The following is a 27,668-nucleotide window of genomic DNA, read 5'->3' as shown; positions in this document are numbered from 1 at the left end:
GGTTTCATTGAAAGAATAAACAGTAGCAATCCAAGAGGATCAACAGTATACACTTCATTTAGGGACAATGTGAAAGTTAAGATATAGTACATTTACTAAAACTGTGTTCAGGTCTTAGGGAAATATTTTCCTTACATAGAGACAATGAGGTCATATTTTCAACATCAATTAGTAATTGCATTGTTCCTCTTTTTCCAGTGGCCATAGCCACAGACCCAACCATTTCAAACACACAGACAGTGTCATCTAACCAACAACAATGGAAATATAGCACAGCCAAGCCATCTTTCTCTTCTTATGAAAACTTGTTTTCCTATGCGGGAGGGATGCAAGTCGAAAAAAAAGCTTGCAGCAGGGCGGACGTCTTCGTAAAAGCCACATTCACACCTTCTTGCAGCTCTTGACAGGTCTGTTGCTAAGCAACAGCCCTATCTCGCTGGCACTAGTTCTTCACATGTGGTAAAGCTAGACGAACCTCAAGAGCTGTTGGTTGGATGGGGGGTGAGACTCATATCAGACAGTGACAATGGCTGCTTTTAGAGACACTGATTAACACAGCATGTGATGATGACCCCAATTATCTGTCCCTCACAAAGTGCTAACAGGCACAGATTACAATACAACATTCACTCTGTCATCATGGCCATCTTGTAATGTAGTGTTTAATATTGAGTTTGTTTGGTTAAACTTTTTCTTCAGGGACAAAGTACAGTATGCTTGATATACATTTAAATCATTCTACACAGAAAGTAAGTAGTGAACTACAGGTCAGTTAACAAAATGGTACTCAAACTTTCAAATAATCCTCTTTTAATAAATTACAAATCAATTTACACTGTCTACAGCCAAGACCCCCTTTTGGGATGCAAATAAAAAAACTGATTCGAAACACAGAGAGGTTGGACACATCAAAAAATGACAAAACAAACCAGCTGAACATATTCACCAAATAACGAAATAAACAAATTGAAATAAACTTAAAGGTACTAATCAAAACATGCATTGAAATCAAACATTGAATGACAACAATACATTTACTATGCACAGGCACTGCATAGGCTGACAGCTAAGATAATAATACTAGCCATAAAAGATGGAGTGCGATGAGATGAAGGGAGAGAAGGACTGAGAGATGGTGGGAGAGATGGCGGGAGAAGTGGAGCGAGGGATGAAGGCTCCTCAGAGGAGGTTGTGGAGGAGGGCGGTGGCCAAGGCGGTGAGGGTCAGGCTGAGGGAGGAGACGGCAGCAGAAGCAGTGGCACTCTGGAAAGGCACTGTGTGCTTCAGCATCCACTTCTTCTCCTCTGTCAGGCCCTGCCTGTCCAGCTCAGCCCCCATTAGCTCACGTATGGTCAGGTAGTAATTATCCAGCCACTGTAGCTGAAGGGGAGAACAATGGAGACAGGGTCAGTGGGGCACAGACACAAATGAGCAGCAACCCAGTGCCACGCACCACCGTAAGCTGGCACGGACACACATACATGCACTCACACATGCCACATGCACGAGTGGAGGCTCCTCAGAGGAGGAAGGGGAGGACCATCCTTCTCAGTGAATTTCATAAAAATACTGAAACATTAAAAAAGTTAGCCTTTTTAGATAAAACTATACTAAATATATTCAAGTCACCAAATAATTAATTAAAACACACTGTTTTGTAATGAAGGTCTACAGGTCAACAGTACTCTGTAGGGTAGCACCATGGTGTAACCGGAGGACAGCTCGATTCCGTCATCCTCTGGGTGCATTGACTTCAATACAAAATCTAGGAGGCTCATGGCTCTCGCCCCCTTCCATAGACTTACACAGTAATTATGGCAACTTTCAGAGGACGTCCTCCAACCTATCAGCGCTCTTGCAGCATGAACTGACATGTCGTCCACCCAATCAAAGGATCAGAGAATGAATCTAGTAGTGAAAGCAAAAGCTGCAGCTAGCTAGCACTGCAGTGCATAACATCTGGAGAGTAGTTGACTCAGAGAGAGAAAGACAATAGAGGAACAATTTTGAACCAATTCAATTCTTTAAAAATAAAGGAGAAGCAAAAGAGATATTTAATTGTATTTTTGTTTTACTTTCAATTTCACTTAGTTAACGAATGCAACTAGCTAGTTTATCCTACTCAAACACCCAGCTCAAACAAAGAGGGATGCTATTTAACTAGCTGGCTATGGTTATCCAATACTGGAACTCTTCCAAGTCAAGCTAAGCTTTTGGTTTTATTACTGTGTTGCCAGAGCATGTAGATGCAAGAAGGAATTCTACAATGAGCAAAATTTTCATGCTGTTTCTACAGTATGTGGCTCCTATGAAAGTGAACTGTGTTTGCGTATGATCAGGGGTGTATTCATTCCACCAATTCTGTTGAAAATTGTTTCTTAAACGGAAGCAAATGGAAAGAAATGGGGATAAACATACCTGAATTTGTCCAATAGAAATTCTCATTTAGAACTGCTGGACTAATGATTACACCCTAGATCAGCTAGATGCAGGCAAGAGTGTACAAGGCAGTATTAAATGTATCACTGTCTGTCACCTCGATTACTCAAATTTTTCTCTTGACCAATGCACCTACATTGTAAACTTTTTAGGTTGTAGCAACCTCATGATGGCTACAAGGAAAAGGTAGTAGCCTAAACCTATTGATGTTACATTGAGCTGGGTGAATGGAATATGAATGACAGTCATCCAATATGCTGTAATAGAAATACGGCCATGCTCATAATAAAATAATCGTTCTCCCTCATCTTAAACGTCACCGACAGCCACTGACATGCACGCACATATACACACACAATGAATGTATATGTATATATATTTTTATCTTGCTTTGTTTGCTCTTTTCCATGTCTATCCCTGATAAGTTACCCAGGAAAGGGCTGAAAATAGCCCATATTAATATATGTAGCCTTAGAAATAAGGTTAGTGAAATCATTAACTTGCTAACATAAGATAAAATTCATATATTAGTCATTTCTAGGATTCACTAGATATTTCATTTGATGACAGAGCAGTAGCAATACAAGGATATAACATCTATAGAAGAGACAGGAATGCTTATGGGTGAGGTGTTGCTGTATACAGTGCCAGTCAAAAGCTTGGACACACCTACTCATTCAAGGGTTTTTCTTTATTTTTACTATTTTCTACATTGTATAATAATAGTGAAGACATCAAAACTATGAAATAACACATATGGAATCATGTAGTAACCAAAAAATGTGTTAAACAAATCAAAATATATTTTATATTTCAGATTCTTCAAAGTAGCCACCCTTTGTCTTGATGACAGCTTTGCACTATTGGCATTATCTCAACCAGCTTCATGAGTGTCACGTGGTGCCCTCTCTGGTTTCTAGGTCACCAGGCTGCTCGTTATGGCGCACACCTGCGCGTGATCAGACTCACCTGGACTCCATCACCTCCTTGATTACCTTCCCTATATACGTCACTCCCTTTGGTTCCTTCCCCAGGTGTTATTGTTTCTGTTTCATGTCTGTGCGTTGTTTGTGTTTTCTTGTTCTGTATTATGTTATGTTTATTTATTAAAACACTCACTCCCTGAACTTGCTTCCCGACTCTCAGCGCACATCGTTACAATGAGGTAGTCACCTGGAATGCATTTCAATTAACAGGTGTGCCTTGTTAAAAGTTAATTTGTGGAATTTATTTCCTTCTTAATGCATTTGAGCCAGTCAGTTGTGTTGTGACAAGTTAGGGGTAATAGCCCTATTTGGTAAATGACCAAGTCTATATTATGCTCAAATAAGCAAAGAGAAACGACAGTCCATCTTTACTTTAAGAGATGAAGTTCAGTCAATTCAGAGACATATCCCTGTAACTTATAAAACTTTATTTAACTAGGCAAGTCAGTTAAGAAGAAATTATTATTTTACAATGGCTGCCTACCCCAGCCAAACAACTCTGGGCCAATGGTGCGCTGCCCTATGGGACTACCGATCACGGCTGGTTTTGTTATAGCCCGGGATCTAACCAGGGTCTGTAGTGACGCCTCTAGCACTGAGATGCAGTGCCTTAGACCACTCGGGAGCCCTAAATGCTTAGAGAAGATTTTATGTCAAGTGTTATTGAAGTGTTGAGGTTGCAGGTTCACCTGGCACATCTAAAGTATTTTCTTTTGAGGTGTTGCTATAGGCCACCAAGTGCTAACAGTCAGTATCTAAATAATGTGTGAGATGCTTGATAATGTAGTGTGATGTAAACATAGAGGTCTAATTTCTTGGGGACCTGAATATTGACTGGTTTTCATCAAGCTGTCCACTCAAGAGGAAGCTTCTCACTGTAACCCGTGCCTGTAATCTGGTTCAGGTTATTAATCAACCTACCAGGAACAAGATCATCCACATGTATTGATCACATTTTTACTAATACTGTAAAACTTTGTTCTAAAGCTGTATACGTACCCATTGGATGCAGTGATCACAATAGCTAGCTAACATTAGGCTCTAACTAGCAAAGCAAACGGTTCTGGGATACGAATAATAACGTCATACACGTAATGTTAGCTAGGGAGCTAGCCAGCTAACGTTAGCTAGCTAGCTAACAGTACACTTTAGCTTGAAATGAAACCACTTTCTGTCAAAATTAGAAATGAGTAATATCTGAAAATGTAGCTAGCTAGACTATTTTACCCGTATACAGCATCATGCATGATGGATGCGTTTCTCTGTCACGGATGCCATGCCACGGTTGCCCTTAGTTTGAAGATGTAATCCAGAGACAGTTGGAGAAAACATCTCTTTAGCTATCATACTCTAATTACACTGATTTCAAAACTCGATCCTCCAGAAAGTGGAGAGTAACACTTATGCAGCTCCACTACACGATACATTTTTAAAAAGCCACGTTCGACATGATTACCAACACGGACTGACCAACTCAAATAGACAGAAGCCTTCTATATGGCAGACCAATCTGAACTCTCTCGGCATGTCCAGTCCACTCATTATCTCAGCCAATCATGGCTAGTGGGAAGGTTGCTCCATTTTTCTGTGGCTTAACCAACAAGGCTCGTAATTTAAATGTTTTATTCGTATTTACAGATGGCACACAAGTTTGTTATTAAGTCACATGAAAGTTCACATGTTCTAGAAGGCATTTCTGCCAAAACACATTTAAAAAATAAAAATAAAACGTTCAAATGGCTCTCCTGTGAAGTCGTGACTTGCAACATACGCCTAGTTTCCTGAAACGAGTCACATATAGTGGCTATATCCAGGAAAGCCAAAGTTCCAAAAGCTGGGCCTAAAATAGTTTTTGCTGTGCCTCTAATGTGGATGATGTTAAAAATATTTCTTGGTCTGATGTGATTAATGAGGAGCATCCAGACGCTGCACTTAATGAATTTATGAAATTGCTTCTTTCAATTATTGATGAACATGCACATGTTAAGAAACTGACTGATATAACTGTTAAGGCTCCATGGATTGATGAGGAATTGAAAAACTGTATGGCTGAAAGAGATGGGGCGAACTGAGAAATTATGTGACTAAACTCAACAAAAAGAAGATGAAACTGTATTATGAAGCCAATATCAATGATATAAAGAATGATGGAAAAAATACTTTGGAGTACAAATTCAACTCCATCTGTCATCGAATCAGATGGCTTATTCACAACACCATTTCATATTGGTAATCATTTTAATAATTACTTCATTGGCAAAGTGGGCAAACTTAGGCAGGAAATGACAACAATGAAGAGTGAGCCATCATACTCATGTATAAAAAAAATCAAATAATGAAAGAAAAGCATTGCAAGTTAGAATTTTGTAAAATGAATTCGGTAGAGGTGGAAAATATATTGTTATCGATCAATAATGACAAACCTCCTGGCATTGACAACTTACATGGAAAGCTACTGAGGATGGTAGCTGACTCTATAGCCACTCCTATCTGTCATATATTTAATCTGAGGCTAAAGGAAAGTCTTTGTCCTCAGGCCCGGAGGGAAACCAAAGTTATTCCACTACCCAAGAGTGGTAATGCTGCCTTTACTGGTTCTGACAGCAGACCTACAACTGTATCAGCTTGCTGCCAGCTCTTAGCAAACTGTTGTAAAAATTGTGTTTGACCAAATACAATGCTACCTCTCTGTAAACAAATTAACAGCAGACTTTCAGCATGCTTATAGAGAAGGGCACTCAACATGTACTGCAATGACACATGAAAAAGTGATGCTGATGTCACAAAGTGCTTCTACACCTGCATTGCTTGCTGTTTGGGGTTTTAGGCTGGGTTTCTGAACAGCACTTTGTGACATCAGCTGACGTAAGAAGGGCTTTATAAATACATTTGATTGATTGATTGACTGAAGATTGGTTGAAATAATTGATAGTAAGAAGATTGTGGGAGCTGTACTGTTCAATTTCAAGGCAGCCTTTGATATTATTACCTGTTGTTGAGAAAACGTGTGTTATGGCTTTTCAACCTCTGCCATATCGTGGATTCAGAGATATCTATCTTAAGTAACAGAGGGTTTTCTTTAATGGAAACTTCTCTAATGTCAAACATGTAAAGTATGATGTACCGCAGGGCAGCTCTCTAGGCCTTCTACTTTTTCTATTTTTACCAATGACCTGCCACTAGCATTAAACAAAGTATGTGTGTCCATGTATGCTGATGATTCAACCAAATACACATCAGCAACCACAGCTAATGAAGTTGCAGACTGTTTTGGAATGGGTGGCCAGTAATAAACTAGTCCTGAACATCTATAAAACTAAGAGCATTTCATTTGGTACAAATCATTCCCTAAGTTCTAGACCTCAAATGAATCTGGTAATGAATGGTGTGGCTGGTGAACAAGTTGAGGAGACTAAATTCCTTGGTGTTAGCTTAGATTGTAAACTGCCATGGTCGTAAAGATGGGGAGAGGTCTGTCTGTAACAAAGAGATACTGTGCTTTTTGACACCACACTCCACAAAAGAAGTCCTGCAGGCTCTAGTTTATCTTATCTTGATTATTGCACAGTCATATGGTCAATTGCTGCAACGAAAGAACTAGTTAAGCTGCAACTGGTCCAGAACAGAGTGGCACGTCTTGCTCTTCATTGTAATCAGAGGGATAATATTAATACTAATGCATGCCAGTCTCTCTTGTCTAAGAGTTGAGGAAAGACTGACTGTGTCACTTTTTGTTTTTATAATAAACATTGATGTGTTCGAAATTCCAAATTCTTTGCATAGTCAACTTACACACAGCTCTGACATACACACTTACCCCACCAGACATTCCACCAGGGGTCTTTTCACAGTCCCCAGGTCCAGAAAAAATTCAAGGAAACATACAGTATTATACAGAGCCACGAGTGCATGGAACTCCCTTCCATCTTAAATAGCGCAAGTGAACAGCAAACCTGGTTTCAAAAACAAATACAGCAACACCTCATGGCACAACGCCTCTCCCCCATGTGACCTGCTTGTGTGTATGTATTGACATGTATGTGTAACTGACAGATGCACACACACACTACATTTTAATGTTTTTAAATGTATGTAAATTGTAAAGTATTTTGTCTGTAATGTCTTTCTCGTTATACGTCTGCCCCAGTAAGACTAGCTGTCCCCCCATTGGCGTCGGCTAATGGGGATCCTAATAAATCAAGTCAAAACACTAGCAGTAATAAACTACAGTACCAGTCAAAAGTTTGGACACACCTACTCACTCAAGGGTTTTTCGTTATTTTTACTATTTTCTACATTGTAGAATAATAGTGAAGACATCAAAACTATGACATAAAACATATGGAATCATGTAGTAAGTAGTAACCAAAAAGTGTTAAACAAATCAAAATATATTTTATATTTTAGTTTCTTCAAAGTAGTCACCCTTTGCCTTGATGGCCTGTTTGGCCCTGTCCGGGGGTTTCATCGGATGGGGCCACAGTGTCTCCTGACCCCTCCTGTCTCAGCCTCCAGTATTTATGCTGCAGTAGTTTGTGTTGGGGGGCTAGGGTCAGTCTGTTACATCTGGAGTATTTCTCTTGTCTTATCCGGTGTCCTGTGTGAATTTAAATATGCTCTCTCTAATTCTCTTTCTCTCTTTCTTTCTTTCTCTCTCTTGGAGGACCTGAGCCCTAGGACCATGCCTCAGGACTACCTGGCATGATGACTCCTTGCTGTCCCCAGTCCACCTGGCCGTGCTGCTGCTCCAGTTTCAACTGTTCTGCCAGCGGCTATGGAACCCTGACCTGTTCACCGGACATGCTACCTGTCCCAGACCTGCTGTCCCAGACCTGCTTGAACCCTGACCTGTTCACCGGACGTGCTACCTGTCCCAGACCTGCTGTTTTAACTCTCTAGAGACAGCAGGAGCGGTAGAGATACTCTCAAAGATCGGCTATGAAAAAGCCAACTGACACTTACTCTTGAGTTTCTGATTTGTTGCACCCTCGACAACTATGATTATTATTATTTGACCATGCTGGTCATTTATGAACATTTGAACATCTTGGCCATGTGCTGTTATAATCTCTACCCGGCACTGCCAGAAGAGGACTGGCCACCCCTCATAGCCTGGTTCCTCTCTAGGTTTCTTCCTAGGTTTTGGCCTTTCTATGGAGTTTTTCCTAGCCACTGTGCTTCTACACCTGCATCGCTTGCTGTTTGGGGTTTTAGGCTGGGTTTCTGTACAGCACTTTGAGATATCAGCTGATGTAAGAAGGGCTATATAAATAAGTTTGATTTGATTTGAAATAAATTTGATTTGATGGCAGTTTTGCACACTCTTGGCATTCTCTCAACCAGCTTCATGAATTAGTCACCTGGAATGCTTTTCTAACAGTTTTCCAACAGAGTTTCCACATACACTAGCGTTCATAAGTTTGGGGTCACTTAAAAATGTCCTTGTTTTTGAAAGAAAAGCAATTTTTTGTACATTTAAATAACATCAAATTGATCAGAAATACAGTGTATACATTGTTCATGTTGTAAATGACTATTGTAGCTGGAAATGGCAGATTTTTTATGGAATATCTACATAGGCGTACAGAGGCCCATTGTCAGCAACCGTCACTCCTGTGTTCCAATGGCACGTTGTGTTAACTAATCCAAGTTTATCATTTTAAAAGGCTAATTGATCATTAGAAAACCCTTTTGCAATTATGTTAGCACAGCTGAAACTGTTGTTCTGATTAAAGAAGCAATAAAACTGACCTTCTTTAGACTAGTTGAGTATCTGGAGCATCAGCATTTGTGGGTTCGATTACAGGCTCAAAATGGCCAGAAACAAATAACTTTCTTCTGAAACTTGTCAGTCTATTCTTGTTCTGAGAAATGAAGGCTATTCCATATGAGAAATTGCCAAGAAACTGCAGATCTCGTATGCTGTGTACAACTCCCTTCACAGAACAGCGCAAACTGGCTCTAACCAGAATAGAAAGATGAGAGGGAGGCCCGGTGCACAACTGAGCAAGAGGACAAGTACATTAGAGTGTCTAGTTTGAGAAACAAACACCTCACAAGTCCTCAGCAGCTTCGTTAAATAGTACCCGCAAAACACCAGTCTCAACGTCAACAGTGAAAAGGCGACTGGCCTTCAAGGCAGAGTTGCAAAGAAAAAGCCATATCTCTGTCCAGTGTTTTTGTTCTTTTCCCATCTTAATCTTTTCTTTTTATTGGCCAGTCTGAGATATGGCTTTTTCTTTGCAACTCTGCCTAGAACACTTTTTTTGGTTACTACATGATTCCATATGTGTTGTTTCTTAGTTTGATGTCCTCACTATTATTCTATAATGTAGAAAATAGTCAAAATAAAGAAAAACCTTTGAATGAGTAGGTGTGTCCAAACTTTTGACTGGTACTGTAGGTCATATGTGACCCATTTTGGCTTTTACGGTAGTCATATGTGTGTGTACAGAAGTAGTGTGAGATTTACTTTGAGTGACAGGTGTACTTTATTCAAACTGCAATAATATATGAACGCTGTTTCTAAAATGACCAACATACAAGATACAATAAAAAAAAAAGTAGTACGGCTGAACATAAACACGAGTAGATTACAGATCAGGCTACATGTACAAAATGAAAGTGCTGGCTTTGTTTTCTCTGAGACCTCGGATAGTTAGTAATATCACTGCTGATAAACGTCATACGTGGTTTAAAAAAAAAAAAATGCAGGTTTTGGAAGCTGCCTGTAAACTATGAGGGGGATTTTCAGAGGAAACCCAAACTGTCAGCATGAATACACCTCAACCTGTCTGTCGAATGTGTATTTACCTCATGCTCTCATACTAGATGTCCCAGAGAATTGAACCGTTCAATGTTTTTGAACCTTCAGTCATACTATAATGCAGTCATAATAATGACCTAACGTGCATAACAGAGATCATATCAAAATACACACATAGTAATCCCAATGACCTAGTCTCCACTGACCCCCTTTTTGTCATTTTACAAAGTGGGAATCTATATAATAAATAACAAATATAATAAAGGAAATTAATGAAGGAAATGAAATTCCATGAAATATGTAATTGAATGATGGGCATGATGTCAGTCTTAGTTCAGTTGTTAATTAACTAACTAGCTGTGATGGTGGTAAGGATGTTTTATCATGACTGCTGATTATGTGTTTATGGTATCTGCTGTCATTACAGTAAGTAGGCCTCATGACAGAGCGTACAAGTTAAGTGTCAACACACCATGTGTTTCTTACCTGTTGAGGGCTCATGAGAGAGGTGTCAATCAGCTTCCTGTCATACGGGACTAATGATACGGTCTTAAAGGTCAGGTATTTATGGCCATACTGCAGGAGAAAAATACACAAAGGGCAGAAAGTCAACGATTGTCACAGTCTTTGGACACATTCCTAGCGGATTACATTGCAGACACATGCCAGATCTCACAACCATTGTACGTGAGATGTAAGTGCCTTAATGTCTTTGGACCCCAGAAAGAGTAGCAGCAGCAGCTAATGGGGATTGCTAATAAATACAAATGTGTTTAACGTATCAGCATATAATATAGCAATCTGATGTCGGACTGCGTGGCACACAACTATTGGTTGATACAATGCATGAAGTCAGCCTGGAACACAACCTTTGACATCCCTTATGGAAAAGTCATGTCTCACGAAGCCGATTTCACACGTGAGACACATGATTTTCTGACATTTCACATGTAAAAATCATACATACAGTGCATTCAGAAAGTATTCAGACCCCTTGACTTTTTCCACATTTTGTTACTTTACAGCCTTATTCTAAAATTGATTAAATAGGTTTTTTTCCTCATAAATCTACACCCAATACCCCATAATGGCAAAGCAAAAACTGTTTTTTTTTTATTTTTGCAAATGTATAAAATAAAAAACTGAAATATCACATTTATATAAGTATTCAGACTCTTTACTCAGTACTTTGTTGAAGCACCTTTGGCAGCGATTACAGCCTCGAGGCTTCTTGGGTTTGACTCTACAAGCTTGGCACACCTGTACTTGGGGAGTTTCTCCCATTCTTCTCTGCAGATCCTCTCAAGCTCTGTCCCCTTGCTGTGCCACTCAAGGACATTCAGAGACTTGTCCCGAAGCCACATCTACATTGTCTTGGCTATGTGCTTAGGGTCGTTGTCCTGTTGGAAGGTGAACCTTTGCCCCAGTCTGAGGTCCTGAGTGCTCTGGATCAAGGATCTCTCTGTACTTTGCTCCGTTCAACTTTCCCTCGATCCTGACTAGTCTCCCAGTCCCTATTACTGAAAAACATCCCCACAGCATGATGCTGCCACTACCATCCTTCACCGTAGGGATGGTGCCAGGTTTCCTCCAGACGTGACGCTTGGCATTCAGGCCAAAGAGTTCAATCTTGGTTTCATCAGACCAGAGGATTTTGTTTCTCATGGTCTGAGAGTCTTTAGTTGACTTTTGGCAAACTCCAAGTGGTCTGTCATGTGCTTTTTTACTGAGGAGTGGCTTCTGTCTGGCCACTCTATCATAAAGGCCTGATCGGTGGAGTGCTGCAGAGATGGGTGACCTTCTTGAAGGTTTTCACATGTCCACAGAGGAACTCTGGAGCTCTGTCAGAGTGACCATCGGGTTCTTGGTCACCTTCCTGACCAAGGCCCTTCTCCCCCGATTGCTCAGTTTGTCCGGGCGGCCAGCTCTAGGAAGTGTCTTGGTGATTCCAAACTTCTTCCATTTAAGAATGATGGAGGCCACTGTGTTCTTGGGGACCTTCAATGCTGCAGAAATGTTATGGTATCCTTCCCCAGACTTGACATAATCCTGTCTCGGAGCTCTACAGACAATTCCTTCGACCTCATGGCTTGGTTTTTGCTCTGACATACACTGTCAACTGTAGGACCTTATATAGACAGGTGTGTGCCTTTCCAAATCATGTCCAATCAATTGAATTTACCACAGGTGGACTCCAATAAAGTTGTAGAAACATTTCAAGGATGATCAATGGAAACAGGATGCACCTGAGCTCAATTTCAAGTCTCATAGCAAAGGGTCTGAATACTTATGTAAATAAGGTATTTCTGTTTTTTATTTTTAATAAATGTGCAAAGAAATAAAATATGCTTTCGCTTTGTCATTATGGGGCATTGGGTGTAGATTGATTAGGATTTTTTTTTAAATGTAATCCATTTTAGGCTATAACTTAACAAAATGTGGGAAAAGTCAAGGGGTTTGAATACTTTGGAAATGCACTGTAGTTGTCAGACATTTTACATCTGACAATTGACGTCATATTATGGATAGCTAGAATCTTTCCACAGCTTTAATACATCCCCATCATTGTTAAATGTTATTCATATTTACCCACACTTATCTGATATTTCCACATGTTAAATAAAAATGCTGTAGTTCAATAGTTTATCTACCTTTGTGTGAGCTGGCACGATTACGACAACATCTTCAATACGGATCCCAAAGTCATTTTCCTTGTAATATCCTGGTTCTGGAAGAGATACAACCTGCTCATGAAATAAAGGTCTCCATTCTCTTCCTATTCATTCAAGTCAAAAAGGCAGCTAAAAAATCTAAATGAACCTTGTGACAAACCTCAAGATGTTAATTGAAGATAAGGACACAAATTTGATTTGGTAAGATCTTACCTATAGACGTGAACATGCCTTCCCGGAATGGAATGTTATTGCTCTGAAAGCCAACAGGCCCTGTGACGGAATTGAAATTAGTCAAATCCAAACATCTATGGTCACATACTGTACAGCTACTTTAACTTCCTTCCCTTATTTTTAATAGTGGATTCAATGATTTTTTTTAGCATTGAGAATCAAAAAAAAAAAGTGAAAATAATACAGTGTGATTGCTACAATGAAATCAAAACAACTCTGAATATCAGTATCATAAAACGATACTCAAGATTCAAAATAAACAATAAGTAAAGCAATTATACACTCATGGACGCCAAAGTAGTTTCCCACGCCGTGACCGGTCCCGTGGCCGTAGTTCAGGCCCACTTCCCACAATGCCCGGCGCCCCAGCATCTCCATGTTTACACCTGTTGATAAATAAAAGCGTTAACGTGCCATGGTGTCAAACACCCTTCAAATCTTTACAACCACTTCTTGTTGCCATACTTTAAGACATGTATTTTTCCTTCCTCTCTTGAAGTAATCACTGATTTAACACAACCGTGAAAGTAAAGATTCCCTCATCAAATCAAATTGTATTGGTCACGTTCACGTGTTTAGCGGATGTTATTGTGGGTGTAGCGAAATGCTTGTAATATACCTTTCAGTCATGTCAGATCAGCGATCTCAAAGAAGGAAAGATGTATTTTCAAAGTATTCAACAAACAGGGCCTCAATCAGTCCCAATGTACTTTGTGTAAAATAAGCACAAAATCACCTTGCTAAGGGACTAGTGAAAAAAGAGTGCCCTCTTGTGGTTGTATAGAACATTGCACGTATGCTTTTACATATCCACCAGTAGTAGCCTCTGACAGTGTGACGTGAATGAGCATCTGCTTCTGTGCAGTTGTACATTGCATTGCACTCACCTTTTGTCCCTGAGGGGAAGATGGTCCGAGAGATTTCAATATTTCCCATGAGCACACGAGTGAAGGCCTCCTTTGGAGTGAGAGAACAGTGTAGATCAGAGAATTGGTTTGAAATGATGAGAATAGACATGAAATAACTATAGGCGACATAAAGTTATATATCAGGTATAAAGGTATATATCTACATATCAATTTGACGGAGGTAACACAATTTCACTTGGGCCCCCAAAAGGCTAGGGCTGGCTCAGACTGCGGGTATGGATGTGGGTAAGCAGACCCGCAAGCCACTCCGGCCCCTCGTGATGAGTTCAGATTTTTTGTGGCGTCCACCCCCATCACAGTTGCCCATCCCTGGTATATATAAAGCTACTTAGCCCCATAGGGCCACCTGTACCTTCTGCATGTCGGTGGGGGTCCCCCAGTGAACAGTTCGTGTGATGTCAGTGGTCCCATCTCTATGGTCACAAGAAGAACAAGTCATGGCTCACATTTTAATCAATCTGGATAATAACTGAAGAATAAACTGCAAATATTTACCATAAAGATCCTATTAAATTACTAATCTAATGTGTTATTTGTAATTCTATGGTGATAACTACATTCTCAGCTATAGTGAATAAGCTTCTCTACTCACAGATACTGGCCACCAGAGTCCACCAGGTACATCTCATCAACAGTAAGCTTTCTGCTAGTTGCATTAGAAGGGCTATAATACAATGTTTGTGACAAAACAATAGTTAGTGGTACTGTGAGGCAGATACTAAGCAAAAACATTAGGAGACAAGGTGGAAAAGATAAGCTCTAGATACCTATAGTGGGCCAGAGCAGCATTGGGCCCACTGGCAGATATGGTTTCAAAGCTTGGCCCCCTGCTGTCCTTCTGCTTGCTGTCAAGTGTCAAAGATAGTGTTAGCGATTAAGTGTGTGCGTGCTTAAGTGCTTGCGTTTGTGTGTATATGCATGTGTGTGTATGTCTTCTCCCCACCTGCGACGCTCATTGACGTAATATGCTGCTGTCATCTCTGTCTCTTTCCCCTCTGGTACAACTTTTTCCAGCCACATCAGCAGCTGTATGACTGCCACGGCATCCCTCACCTACGGAGAGCAAGGGAGGACAATCAGACCACACAAGGTATTCTCCTATTACAACTGAGAAGTAGGATGACGTTACCCTTGAACTCAAGCGTCTCAAAGTAGGACTGCTGATCTAGGATCAGGTTCATGTAATCTTATTAATTGTGATCTAAAAGATAATACTGCTCTTAAGTCAGAACTCCTATTCTGAGATATTGGGTACATACGGCCCCTGATCTCAGATCAGCTTTCCGTTTTTTCCCACAGTGGTTGAGGTTAGGATTTTCAAGCTGGTGGAGGTTAGGGTGTGTAATGGTTGAGGTTAGGGTGTGTAATGGTTGAGGTTAGGGTGTGTAATGGTTGAGGTTAGGGTGTGTAATGGTTGAGGTTAGGGTGTGTAATGGTTGAGGTTAGGGTGTGTAATGGTTGAGGTTAGGGTGTGTAATGGTTGAGGTTAGGGTGTGTAATGGTTGAGGTTAGGGTGTGTAATGGTAGAGGTTAGGGTGTGTAATGGTTGAGGTTAGGGTGTGTAATGGTTGAGGTTAGGGTGTGTAATGGTTGAGGTTAGGGTGTGTAATGGTTGAGGTTAGGGTGTGTAATGGTTGAGGTTAGGGTGTGTAATGGTTGAGGTTAGGGTGTGTAATGGTTGAGGTTAGGGTGTGTAATGGTAGAGGTTAGGGTGTGTAATGGTTGAGGTTAGGGTGTGTAATGGTTGAGGTTAGGGTGTGTAATGGTTGAGGTTAGGGTGTGTAATGGTTGAGGTTAGGGTGTGTAATGGTTGAGGTTAGGGTGTGTAATGGTTGAGGTTAGGGTGTGTAATGGTAGAGGTTAGGGTGTGTAATGGTTGAGGTTAGGGTGTGTAATGGTTGAGGTTAGGGTGTGTAAGCTGATTTCTAGATCTGATTCAAAGGACAATGTCCATCCAGAGTCATAATTCATACAAACACCTTGACATTTTGGCCCATATTAAATGTCAATGCCATGACAACAGTCTGTCATATCTTATTGCCGCGCTCAGATCTGTATCTTTATCTGTATCCCCATTAGCTGACAGCCATGACGACAGGAATGGAGGAATTTATAATAACACACCCTTATAAGAACCATACATTTAAGGGCTTTATTGGTGCCAATCATAAAAAACTGACTTTGATGGTAATGGATAGAAGACAGAAAATCAGGGTATCTTAGACAGGATATCCCATGAAGGGTATTGAAAGCACTAATGCTAACGTATGCAATCTTGCCTCTAATATAACAATCCCAATATGGAAAAGTATGGCTTGTCGAGATGAACTGATAACACATCTGAAGAGCTATTGGAGCCACCAGCGTCTCTGTTGTAAGACTTTATGGCTTAATAAGGGCACAACTCAATAAAGAGAGGGAATAGGGAGTCTTGAGTTTCCAGCTTTCTCTCTATGTGTGTGTGTGTGTGTGTGTGTGTGTGTGTGTGTGTGTGTGTGTGTGTGTGTGTGTGTGTGTGTGTGTGTGTGTGTGTGTGTGCGTGCGTGCATGCGTGAAAAGTCAGGGCTTTTTTCATGTCTTGAATTTGTTAAAATGCTATTTTAGGCTTAAGGGTTAGGTTTAGGATTTGTGGTTAAGGTTAGGGTTAAGGGTTAGGGTTAGGGTTTAGGAAAAATAGGATTTTGAATGGTGTGTGTGTCACATACATGAGCATCTCTCAGGATGCGCTGCTCTGTCTCGTCCTTCACCGCTTTAGTGGTCAGCACCGGAGAGTAGGCACTGGTCAGTAACTTCTCCTAAAACGGAGGGGTAGAGCGATATGGTTCTAATACTCTCAGTTCATACTCATGTACATGAAATGCGACACAACAACAACTTTCTTCCACAGTAAAGTGTAGGGAGGTGTGATAAATAAATATATAACACATTAAATGGACCATTCCCAGTCAGTGAGGAGTTTAATAATAGGTTATATCCCACCCCTGTCCTCACCTCTGGAGTGATGAGCTCGTACAGGGCATAGTTGGTGTACTCTGTTCCAATCCACACTTTCACACCAGGTGTTGTCATGTAGTTCTTCAGCATTACCCGCACCTGTTCATATTCTAACAACTGCACACAGTGAGCTAGGAAACAAGTGGAGTTCAGGTATAGCTTCAAGTCTTCTGTCACTCTGTCCTTGTGTACAAACAACCTGAGAGGGAGAGAAAAATTAATCAACAACTTTTATGGTACACAAGGGGCCCGTTTGAGCACTGTAACGCAGTGCGGACTAGGACTTCAGACTCACCAGATCTCATTCAAGGTCAGTAGCGTATAGGAGTAGAAGAAGGGGTTGTAGGGGACATCATTACCACGCAGATTAAACAGCCCTGAAACAGAGCAGATAAGAAGACTTCAATGAGGACTTCAAATAATGAAATGTTAAGTGAATGAGTATGAATGTGGAGTTTCCAGGTTTGACGTTCTTACAGGCAGTCTCATCAAGAGCAGAGAGCAGGACCGCTGTGGGCTTGTAAGGATTGTCTGTCATCTGAGTCCGTATGTGTTCCACTTTCATCTGCCAGGTCCTCTCTGTCAAACGGGTGTGTTTCGGCGCCAGATGAGAAAACACAATCAGACTCTGGGTCACCATAAAGGCCATTTGTTTTATGATCCCTCCATTTACTTACTATCTAACAGTGGAGTGTATTCATGGATGCCAAGGGAAGCCAGGTTTCCCTAACAAATTGACCAAGGGAAAGCATCTGAGCTAGTGAAATAGTGCCCCTCTTTTTCTGTATTTGTAGGCCATCTATCTGATTCTGTCTGGTCAAAAAGAGTATGACATTGTTGCCGCCTGTAGCATTGAATGCACGGGAAGCCAGCGAGCTTTGGCCTTCCTTGATAAAAAAAAGTATAAAAGAATAGCCTACCAGTGTTGAGCTAAAGTAAACTGGCTAGCTAGCTGGCTAAAATAGGTCCTTTCCTAAATTAGCAATAGATGGAGATTGAGATTTGGACTTGTGGTTTTACTTTAAAAAAAAAAAGGTTTAACCTTTAATTCTCCGTACTGGCCAATGATTATAACAGTGATTCTGATCCAACCATATATTCATACAATGTGCGGCCTGGCCTGAGAGGATGGAAGTTGAATATGTATATAGATGCAAGTTGCTCTGGATAAGAGTGTCTGCTAAAATGACAAAAATTTCATTGTAGAAGGCTAATGCTAACTAGCTAACATTTCCCATGAAAGGAAGTTGGGCTAGCGAGCAAGCATTTTAGCCAGGTAGCCTAGGACAACAAAAAATAAGTGTGTGTACTGTATGACAGAGTGATAGACCGTTTAGGCAACATGAAAGAGAGGAGGATGGCATTCGCGTTTCTCTACAACTAGGGTGAGTCAACATGTTTTTTCTACTGGCACGCACACACACACACACACACACACACAGAAATCAGAACCATGAACAGCCACATCATATTTAGCTTACGATGATTGGACTAAATTATTTTTGGTATATTTTACTTGTCACTGCATTAGATTAAGCATACGTGATTTGATGATGTTGAAATGTTGAAGTTGAAATGGTGCTAGAATAGTGGAGGCAGCTCCTGTTTTCTTTGTAACTTGTGGTAACTCTCCGTGGTTCTAAATCAATAGTTGTTTAGTGGTCCAACAATGTCAGAAACATTAACTTGCTTGACCATGCTGTAGGTCATGTAACTGTTTGTTACATGCAATATGCTTTGTGGTCTTCACTGGACAGATGTTGCTCTCCAGTTTAGTGATGAAACAAAGGTGTGGTTGAATTTATTCTGCCAATGTCTTTTTACATTTACATTTTTAGTCATTTAGCAGACGCTCTTATCCAGAGCGACTTACAGTAGTGAATGCATACATTTCATACATTTTTTTTCTGTGCTGGCCCCCCGTGGGAATCGAACCCACAACCCTGGCGTTGCAAACACCATGCTCTACCAACTGAGCTACAGGGAAGGCTATGTCTTCTTATTCTCTCAGCCTTAGGCCTATACAGTATATCACGGTGTCAAGGCATATGAACTACCAGGTTATAGAGCAAACAACGCAATTACCACAACACATAGGTTGTAATATGGCTTTTTTCCCCCCTGGTTTGGCTTCCCCCAGTGATTTTACTCACACATCACTACTGCTGTCTAATCATGATAATAGAAATCAAAAGGTAAAACAGAACTATCAGCAGTGCATGACTTGGGATGGAATAAGTGCAGGAGCTGTCTTTTTCCAAGTCGGTCCATTAGACTATGGTTACCAAAATTCACCAATGACATTATGCTATAGAGCTCTCTGATTATTCACTGTTAATGGTTATTATAGCCTACATGCAAAAGTAAGCATTATTGACACTGGGAAGCTGCTGTGTCTGATCCCGTGTAGACCTACCACCTCCTGGCATTGTGCCCTTGATAAAGGCACTTAGCCCCCCACATAGAACTGCACAGTTAGCCACATGTTGTCAACATGTGGTCAACCCTCCATCTGGAGAGCTCCTGGGTGTGCAGGCTTGGCTTATGATACAGCCCTGAAACACTCAAGTCTACTTATCAAGGTCCTGTTGAGCAGCTGATGTTTAGCCTACAATGTGGTTAGACTAGGGCTTGAACAAAAGCCTGCACACCCAGGACAGCCTACTGTCACTCTCAGATTCACAGACTAGCGTCAAATAATGTAGAACAAAGCAGAATCAGTGAATGAATGCCCACTCTCCTACTCAATGAAGATCTTGTCTTCATTCCAATTTGATCAACCTGTTTTGCTTCAGTGTGTGAATCTGGGACAGGGATAGGTTACTTTGTTTGTATAGAGGAGCTGGTACGCAATTCCCCAACAATTAGATTTGCTGGTACACGTTCAGGACAGCTCTGAACCAAATCAGGCACTGACTATAAGTGTTTATTATCAGGGGAAACCCACAGAGACAAGACTAATGGAAACAACCCAATTCATTTCCCCCTTCCACAGAGTAATAACCTGCAATGATTGCCAGCCATAAGCAGTTAAAGGGGATGTTTATGACAGTTTGTGAGCCTATGGCTTTCTGCACTGTTTGCCGGTATTTATCTATTCATCAGCCCAGAGATAAAGGGAACTGCACAGTAACTTACTCACTCACTCGCACACTCATCACACGCACACACTCTCACACACACACACACGGATAGACAGCGACACACACACACCTACGACTCTGTCGGGCAGGCGGATGAGGTTATCAGGAGGGATGAGGGGTCTGTCTGTCCACACTCTGTCCACCAGGTTGTCAGGGATGGACTTCAGCATTAGCTTGGCTGGAACTAGGTAGTAGCTGTAGGACTCATAGGTTTCTATGGGATTGGAAAAGACAACCATTATACAGTAGTACATCCTGCAGGGATCACATACACAGCCTATGCTGTATGCATTTACTGTACTTTAAATCACTTTGGATAAAAGCATCTGCTAAGTGGCATATATAGTGCCATATATTTGATAGTACATGAATACTTATTTGCTAAACCAAAGTGCCATAGTCTGTCAAGTATGACATGGATCTTTATGGGCTGCCTTACGGATAGAGAAGAGGAAGGGGTCAAAGCCGATGTTGCCAGTGTCTGAAACCTCCCGAATCAGCCAGTCAGTTATACTGCTGATGGACACTGTGGAGCAGAAGCAACAATAGGACAGACCAGACATTTGCTTGAGTAAACATTGTCACAACAGTTATCTTCCTTGCCGAGACAGTTTCATTTGTTCAGATTACATAAACGAATGTTTGACATTTGGGAGCCTTGGCAATGTGTTTGTTTAAGGTTACCTCTATCATAGCTCCATTATAATAATATACTGATGAAAAAAAAGAACACAACATGCAGCAATTTCAAATATTTTGCTGAGTTACTGTTCATATAAGGAAACAGTCAATTGAAATAAATTCATTAGGCCCTAATCTATGGATTTCGCATGACTGGGCAGGGGCGCAACCAATCATAATTAGTTTTTCCCCCTCCAACAACGTTGGAGGCGACTTATGGTAGAGAAATGAATGTTAAATTATCTGGCAACTGCTCTGGTTTACATTCCTGCAGTCAGCATGTATATTGCACATTCCCTCACAACTTGAGACATCTGTGGCATAGTGTTGTGACAAAACCACACATTTTAGAGTGTATTTCAATTGTCCCCAGCACAAGGTGCACCTGTGTAATGACCATGCTGTTTAGTCAGCTTCTTGATATGCCACACCTTTCATGTGGATGGATTACCTTGACAAAGGATAAAATGCTCACTAACAGTGATGTAAACAAATTTGTGCACAACATTTGAGGGAAATAAGCTTTTTGTGTGTATGGAACATTTCTGGGATCTTTTATTTCAGGTCATGAAACATGGGACCAGCACTTTACATGTTGCATTTATGTTTTTGTTCAGGCTTATATTTGATAATACACCGGGTACACTTGCGCTACCTTGTCCCAGACCTGCTGCTCGACCCCCTCACTTCCTACCTGCTGCTGCTTCCTGCTAACCCCCCTCCGCACCTTTCACTTTGAAACTTTAAATGCTTGTTTATGAAAAGCCAACCAGCATTGACTCCTGAGGTGTTGAATTGTTACACCCCTACAGCCACCATGGTTATTATTTGACCCAGATGGTCATCTATGAACGTTTGAACACTTTGAAAAAAAGATCTGGCCTTACAGCATGGACCCATAAATCTCCACCTGGTACAGCCAGAAGAAGACTGGGTTTCTAGGTTTCTCCTAGGTTATTGCGTCCTAGGGAGTTTTTCCTAGACACTGTGCTTCTGCATCTGCATTGCCTGCTCTTTGGGGTTGTAGGCTGGGTACAGTTTCTGTAAAGAACGTTGTGCTGCTGGTGATATAAAAAGGGCTTCATAAAATGAATTTGATTGATTCATTGATGGCTTGCATGCCTATCACTGTGCACTTTTTTTGTGTATGTGTCTGTGACTGTAATTCCTTTCTCCTTTCGTAGTTTCATCAGATAGAGATGTGGATTTGAAATGAGAGGATCAGGCAGACAGGAAAGCAACACAGTCTGCAGCTCTAGTCTAGTCAATACAGTTTGCAGCTCTAGTCTAGTCAATACAGTCTGCAGCTCTAGTCTAGTCAACACAGTCTGCAGCTCTAGTCTAGTCAATACAGTCTGCAGCTCTAGTCTAGTCAACACAGTCTGCAGCTCTAGTCTAGTCAACACAGTCTGCAGCTCTAGTCTAGTCAACACAGTCTGCAGCTCTAGTCTCTTCTTTGCAGTAGTGTCTCATGCACACAAATGACACACACAAAGGACATGTTAATGTTTTTAAATGTCTGCAAATTGTAAAGACTTTTGTCTGTAATGTATTTTTGGTTATATGTCGGACCCCAGTAAGACGAGCTGTCTCCATTGGCATCGATTAATGTATCACATCAAATCATCTTACCGTCTCTCTCCAGCTCCCAATTGCAGTCCATTTGGCGTTCAGCCTGGACCCAGTAGCGACTGTCTGTCCAGAGGACCGCCTTCTTCAGGGTCACCACCGCTGTGCCTGGGGAGGGAGGGTTACATTACACATCATGGAGGGTTGTGTTCAGTTTCAATGATGTGTGGTTATGTTAGAGTTATTGTACTCCTTTATGCGTTGGCAACTTACAGTGCATTCGCAAAGTATTGAGACCCGTTGACTTTTTCAACATTTTGTTAAGTTACAGCCTTGTTCTAAAATGTATTAAATCTTTTTTTTCTTCTTAACCATCTACACACAATACCCCATAATGACAAAGCGAAAACAGGTTTTTAGACATTTTTACAAATGTATAAAATTAAAAACTGAAATATCACATTTACATACAGGGTAAGTATTCAGACACTTTACTCAGTACTTTGTTGAAGCACCTTTGGCAGCGATTACAGCCTCGAATCTTCTTGGGTTTGACGCTACAAGCTTGGCACACCTGTATTTGGGGAGCTTCTCCCATTCTTCTCTGCAGATCCTCTCAAGCTCTGTCCCCTGGCTGGGCCACTCAAGGACAGTCAGAGACTTGTCCCGAAGCCACTTCTGCATTGTCTTGGCTATGTGCTTATGGTCGTTGTCCTGTTGTAAAGTGAACCTTTGCCCCAGTCTGAGGTCCTGAGTGCTCTGGATCAAGGATCTCTCTGTACTTTGCTCCGTTCAACTTTCCCTCGATCCTGACTAGTCTCCCAGTCCTTATCACACTCCCTACTTTAGAAATGTTTTCAAATGTATTAAAACCTTAAAAACAGAAGTACCTTACAGTATTTACATAAGTATTCAGACCCTTTTCTATGAGACTCGAAATTGAGCTCAGGTGCATCCTGTTTCCATTTGTCATCCTTGAGATGTTTCTACAACTTGACTGGCGATTCAGTTGATTGGACATGATTTGGAAAGGCACACACCTGTCTATATAAGGTCCCACAGTTGACAGTGTATGTCAGAGCAAAAACCAAGCCATGAGGTCGAAGGAATTGTCTGTAGAGCTCCGAGACACAGACACAAATCTGGGGAAGGATACTAAAACATTTCTGCAGCATTGAAGGTCCCCAAGAACACAGTGGCCTCTATCATTCTTAAATGGAAGAAGTTTGAAACTACCAAGACTCCTCCTAGAGCTGGCCGCCTGGCCAAACTGAGCAATCGGGGGAGAAGGGCCTTGGGAGGTGACCAAGAACCCGATGGTCACTCTGACAGAGCTCCAGAGTTCCTCTGTGGAGATGGGAGAACCTTCCAGAAGGACAATAATCTCTGCAGCACTCACATCTCTATCTGAGAAACAAGATTCTCTGGTCTGATGAAACCAAGATTGAACTCTTTGGCCTGAATGCCAAGCGTCACGTCTGGAGGAAACCTGGCACCATCCTTACGGTGAATTATGGTGGTGGCAGCATTATGCTGTGGGGATGTTTTTCAGCGGCAGGGACTGGGAGACTAGTCAGGTTCGAGGCCAGGATGAACGGAGCAAAGTACAGAGAGATCCTTGATGAAAACCTGCTCCAGAGCACTCAGGACAACGACCATAAGCACGCAGTCAAGACAACGCAGGAGTGGCTTCGGGACAAGCCTCTGAATGTCCTTGAATGGCGCAGCCAGAGCCCGGACTTGAACCCAATCGAACATCTTTGGAGAGACCTGAAGATAGCTGTGCAGCTACACTCCCCATTCAACCTGACAGAGCTTGAGAGGATCTGCAGAGAAGAATGGGAGAAACTACCCAAATATAGGTGTGCCAAGCTTGTAGTGTCATACCGAAGAAGACTCAATGCTGTAATCAACTGTCAAATGTGCTTCAACAAAGTACTGAGGAAAGGGTCTGATTACTTATGTAAATCTAATGTCCGTTTTTTTTGTTTTTTTTACTGTTTTAGCTTTGTCATTATGGGGTGTTGTTTGTAGAATGATGAGGGGGGAAAAAACGATTTAATCTATTCTAGAATAAGGCTGTAACGTAACAAAATGTGGAAAAAGTCAAGGGGTCTGAATACTTTCCGAAGGCACTTTATATGACAAGTACATACCAGAAGGACGTACAACAGTACCAATGATCACAAAATGCACCAAATCATTACAGGCATTTTCAGAACACAATCATAACAGCTTTGTAATACTGGTGTTAACCTCTATTTATATATCACAAACTGCCAGACTCAGACTAATCTGAACATCTGCCGGATAAAAAATAAAACATATTATAAAATACCTTTTCTTATTCACAGGGGAGAAATTTTAACTGTGCTTGGAATGATCTATTCATCTGCCTGAGCTCTAGTACAGAAATGGCATTGATCATCCGTTTATGTCAGTGCAATAGTCCAGGAATAGATCTCCCATCAATCTGTCCAACCTGGACTCAAGGGTAGACTTAACGTAGTGTACCTAAATCTGTCTCCCTCCATTTAGTATGGTATGTATTCATTTGTGGATGTCCTTCATCCATTTCATTTGATATTTTACAAATTACAATTCGTATGATATGTTACAAATTGCAATTTGTACAATATGTTACAAATTTGCAATACATATGATATGTTACGAATTCCAAGTTGTTGTTGCTGATGTTTGCTAGGTGGCTAAAGCTAATGTTAGCTAGGTTGCTAATGTTAGCTAGGCTAGGGGTTAAGGATAGGGTTAAGGTTAGGAGTTAGGTTAATGGGTTGAGGTCAGGGGAAGGGTTCGCTAACATGCTAAGTAGTTGCAAAGCAGCTAAAAATAAGTAAGTAGTTGAAAAGTTGATAATTTGTTCAATTGTTCAAGATGAGATTTGAACAGACAACCTTTGGGCTGCTAGATGTTTGCGTTATATACCCACCTATCCACCCCGACCCACCACCGTCCTTTATTTTTGCCTTAGGTAACCTTCTGTCTTATGTAACCATACCAAATGTAACACCTCAAACTAATTTCAGTGTCCCGGATTTGAGTTTTCTATGTTACGTCTAGTCTATGAGACCAGGCTGATCGGTCTATGGAAGCTCCCTGATTCACAGTTCATTTGTCACTCATCAATGGCTCTGAGAGGGTGGGGGAAGGGGCAGGGAGCTGATGGATGTGAGAAGAAGAAGCAGTGAAGATGGAAGAGAGGGTATCAGGAGAGGAGGGCTGGAGTGGAATGATTGTGGGACTAGGAGGTAGGGGAGGAGAAGGGAAGAGGAGGAGGAGGGGTGAGAAATGAACTGAGAAGTAGAACGGTGAGATGAATGGGAAGGACTAAAACTGAGACAGGAGGAGAGGAAGGGAGTGTGGTATTTTAGAACTGAGGGGAGGAGAATTAGAGAGGAAGGAGAGAAAAAAGAAGGGAGAAAAAAGAAAGGAGGAAAGGACATCTAGAGATATACCTGCAGAGCCTGTGAAGCCCGTCATAAAAGCCATCCGTGCATCACGTGGGGCGATGTACTCACTCTGTAGGAGATACACATGTTGTCAAACCCACACACAACACATACACACACGCACACACATGCGTACATACACACACTCCTACCAGGTGAGCGTCTGTCCCAGGGATGATATAGGCAGAGACATTGAAGGAACTCATAGCCTCCCTCAAGGCCTGCAGCCGTAGGGTAGTGTTGACCACAGTGGAAGGCAGGTACTGGAACAAACAGTAGAGAGGGTTAGAGGGCTGAATTGCAACCTTAAAATCTGTGTGAATCGCCTACTAACATGAATGCATGTTTAACGTGATAGTCAGAGTCACGATGGGTGTATTTCTCAAAATAGAGAGTTTCCTGGAATCCAAAACTCAAGTTCCCCAATATTTGTCCAGACTGAATGAGTGAAGTAAAACAACAGTGGAATTGAATGATATTTAGTGTAGATTCCTTGGCCCGTATTCATAAAGCGTTTCAGATTAGATGTGCTGATCTAGGATCAGTTTATCCTTTTTCGATAATAAATATTAATTAATCAAATGATTTGGCCAGGGAGGACCTGATTCTAAACCAGAACGCCTGCTCTGAGTCTCTTTATAAATATGGGTCGAGGCTAATTATGCCAGTGAGTGAACCTTAGATATGGAAAAACATGGCTGCATACTGTGTGTCTGACCTGATTACATATTGACTGATCTGACACTCATTCACTACACATTTATTTGAATCCCCAGAAGGGACATGGTATACAAGGACACATGGTATAACAGCACTAAATCTGGGCTAGATCGTCATACCGGTGGGATTGCAGAGCAGTTCCTCTCAGACCCACCATCTGCACGAATGACATTCCAGCTTCCTGAAATGGGAAAAAACAAATGAGGAAGATACCTTGGAAAGTGACAATTAAAGTGCTGTGTAAGCACATTCCTAGATCAATGTGGAGTACTGTTGTTGTTCAGTTACTGATTTTAATCAGACATTACAGTAAGAGCTGTGATTTGTCTCCAAAAATCTATGTAACTTCATCTAGGGGCAAATGAAGACTAACTGCAATGGTGAGAAAATTACAAATTATAGAATCTCTGCAAGTAGAGAAAGAAGAGAGCAGCCAGACAAATTGTGTATAATAATACCTTTCATAAAATCCCCGTGCAACACGATAGTTCTCTCAAAGACAATAGAAGCAATCAAACGATTGACTTCTAAACAACATGTCAGAATGCATAATCATTGTCATTCTCATTTGATTCATTCTCAGTAAAATTACATTCAAAGATATTCCAATGAATAATCCAACAGGCATGAAACAAACAGCAGATGGCAAATTCGAATGTACCCTATACCAACCAAGAGCCTCTCGCATAGCCTTTTCGCACATAAATCATGCACTGTGCACTTATTAATATGGATACATCAATCATCACAGGAAGTTAGAACTAAACTTTTACCTCCAAGTGCCAGAAGAGTGCCAACCAGTAGCCAGTCAGAAAAGGGCATCTTGGCACAAACTGTCTGCCACCAGCGATTCCACAGAGAGAGTGACGGTAATGCGTGCATGAATGTACTGTATGTGAGACAGGTGTGTGTGTCGGTGTGTCAGTGAGTGTGTTGCCACGTCTCTCTCCTCCCTCTGTCTGTATGATACACCATGCACTATCCCCTCTTCTGATAGAGATCAACCACTACAGCTTAAAGGGTGGAACTTTGGCTGAGGTATGGATCTCTTTCCTCCATTCCATAAAT

General features: G+C 41.3%; 1 protein-coding gene across 1 annotated transcript; it reads right to left on the bottom strand.

Moving 5' to 3' along the window:
- Positions 1 to 644: 644 nt before the first annotated feature.
- On the bottom strand, positions 645 to 27,668 carry xpnpep2 (X-prolyl aminopeptidase (aminopeptidase P) 2, membrane-bound). The gene is made up of 21 exons (XM_014211821.3): positions 27,374 to 27,668; positions 26,720 to 26,781; positions 26,033 to 26,143; positions 25,887 to 25,950; positions 22,477 to 22,581; positions 20,603 to 20,689; positions 20,234 to 20,377; positions 17,498 to 17,599; positions 17,316 to 17,397; positions 17,018 to 17,219; positions 16,732 to 16,821; positions 14,970 to 15,079; positions 14,794 to 14,871; positions 14,619 to 14,690; positions 14,379 to 14,439; positions 13,985 to 14,054; positions 13,379 to 13,483; positions 13,077 to 13,136; positions 12,843 to 12,919; positions 10,678 to 10,767; positions 645 to 1,380 (listed from the first exon to the last, which is right to left on the bottom strand). The coding sequence occupies exons 1-21, from the start codon at positions 27,480 to 27,482 to the stop codon at positions 1,180 to 1,182; spliced, it is 2,082 nt and encodes a 693-aa protein (XP_014067296.2). The 5' UTR covers positions 27,483 to 27,668; the 3' UTR covers positions 645 to 1,179.

Source organism: Salmo salar, chromosome 09 (genome assembly GCF_965601325.2).
Source record: "Salmo salar chromosome 09, fSalSal1, whole genome shotgun sequence".
NCBI classification, from domain to species: domain Eukaryota; kingdom Metazoa; phylum Chordata; class Actinopteri; order Salmoniformes; family Salmonidae; genus Salmo; species Salmo salar.
Note: the sequence above shows the minus strand (reverse complement) of the source record. Positions and strands in the feature narration are given on the sequence as shown.

What these genes read in the sequence shown, in the direction of transcription:
- xpnpep2 (XM_014211821.3), bottom strand. Translation starts at nt 27,482, where the DNA reads ATGCACGCATTACCGTCACTCTCTCTGTGGAATCGCTGGTGGCAGACA. An exon ending in CTGGGACAGACGCTCACCTG is followed by an intron (nt 25,951 to 26,032) that starts GTAGGAGTGTGT and finishes TATCTCCTACAG; the next exon opens with AGTGAGTACATCGCCCCACG. An exon ending in TCGTGCCAGCTCACACAAAG is followed by an intron (nt 10,768 to 12,842) that starts GTAGATAAACTA and finishes TTTCTCCTGCAG; the next exon opens with TATGGCCATAAATACCTGAC.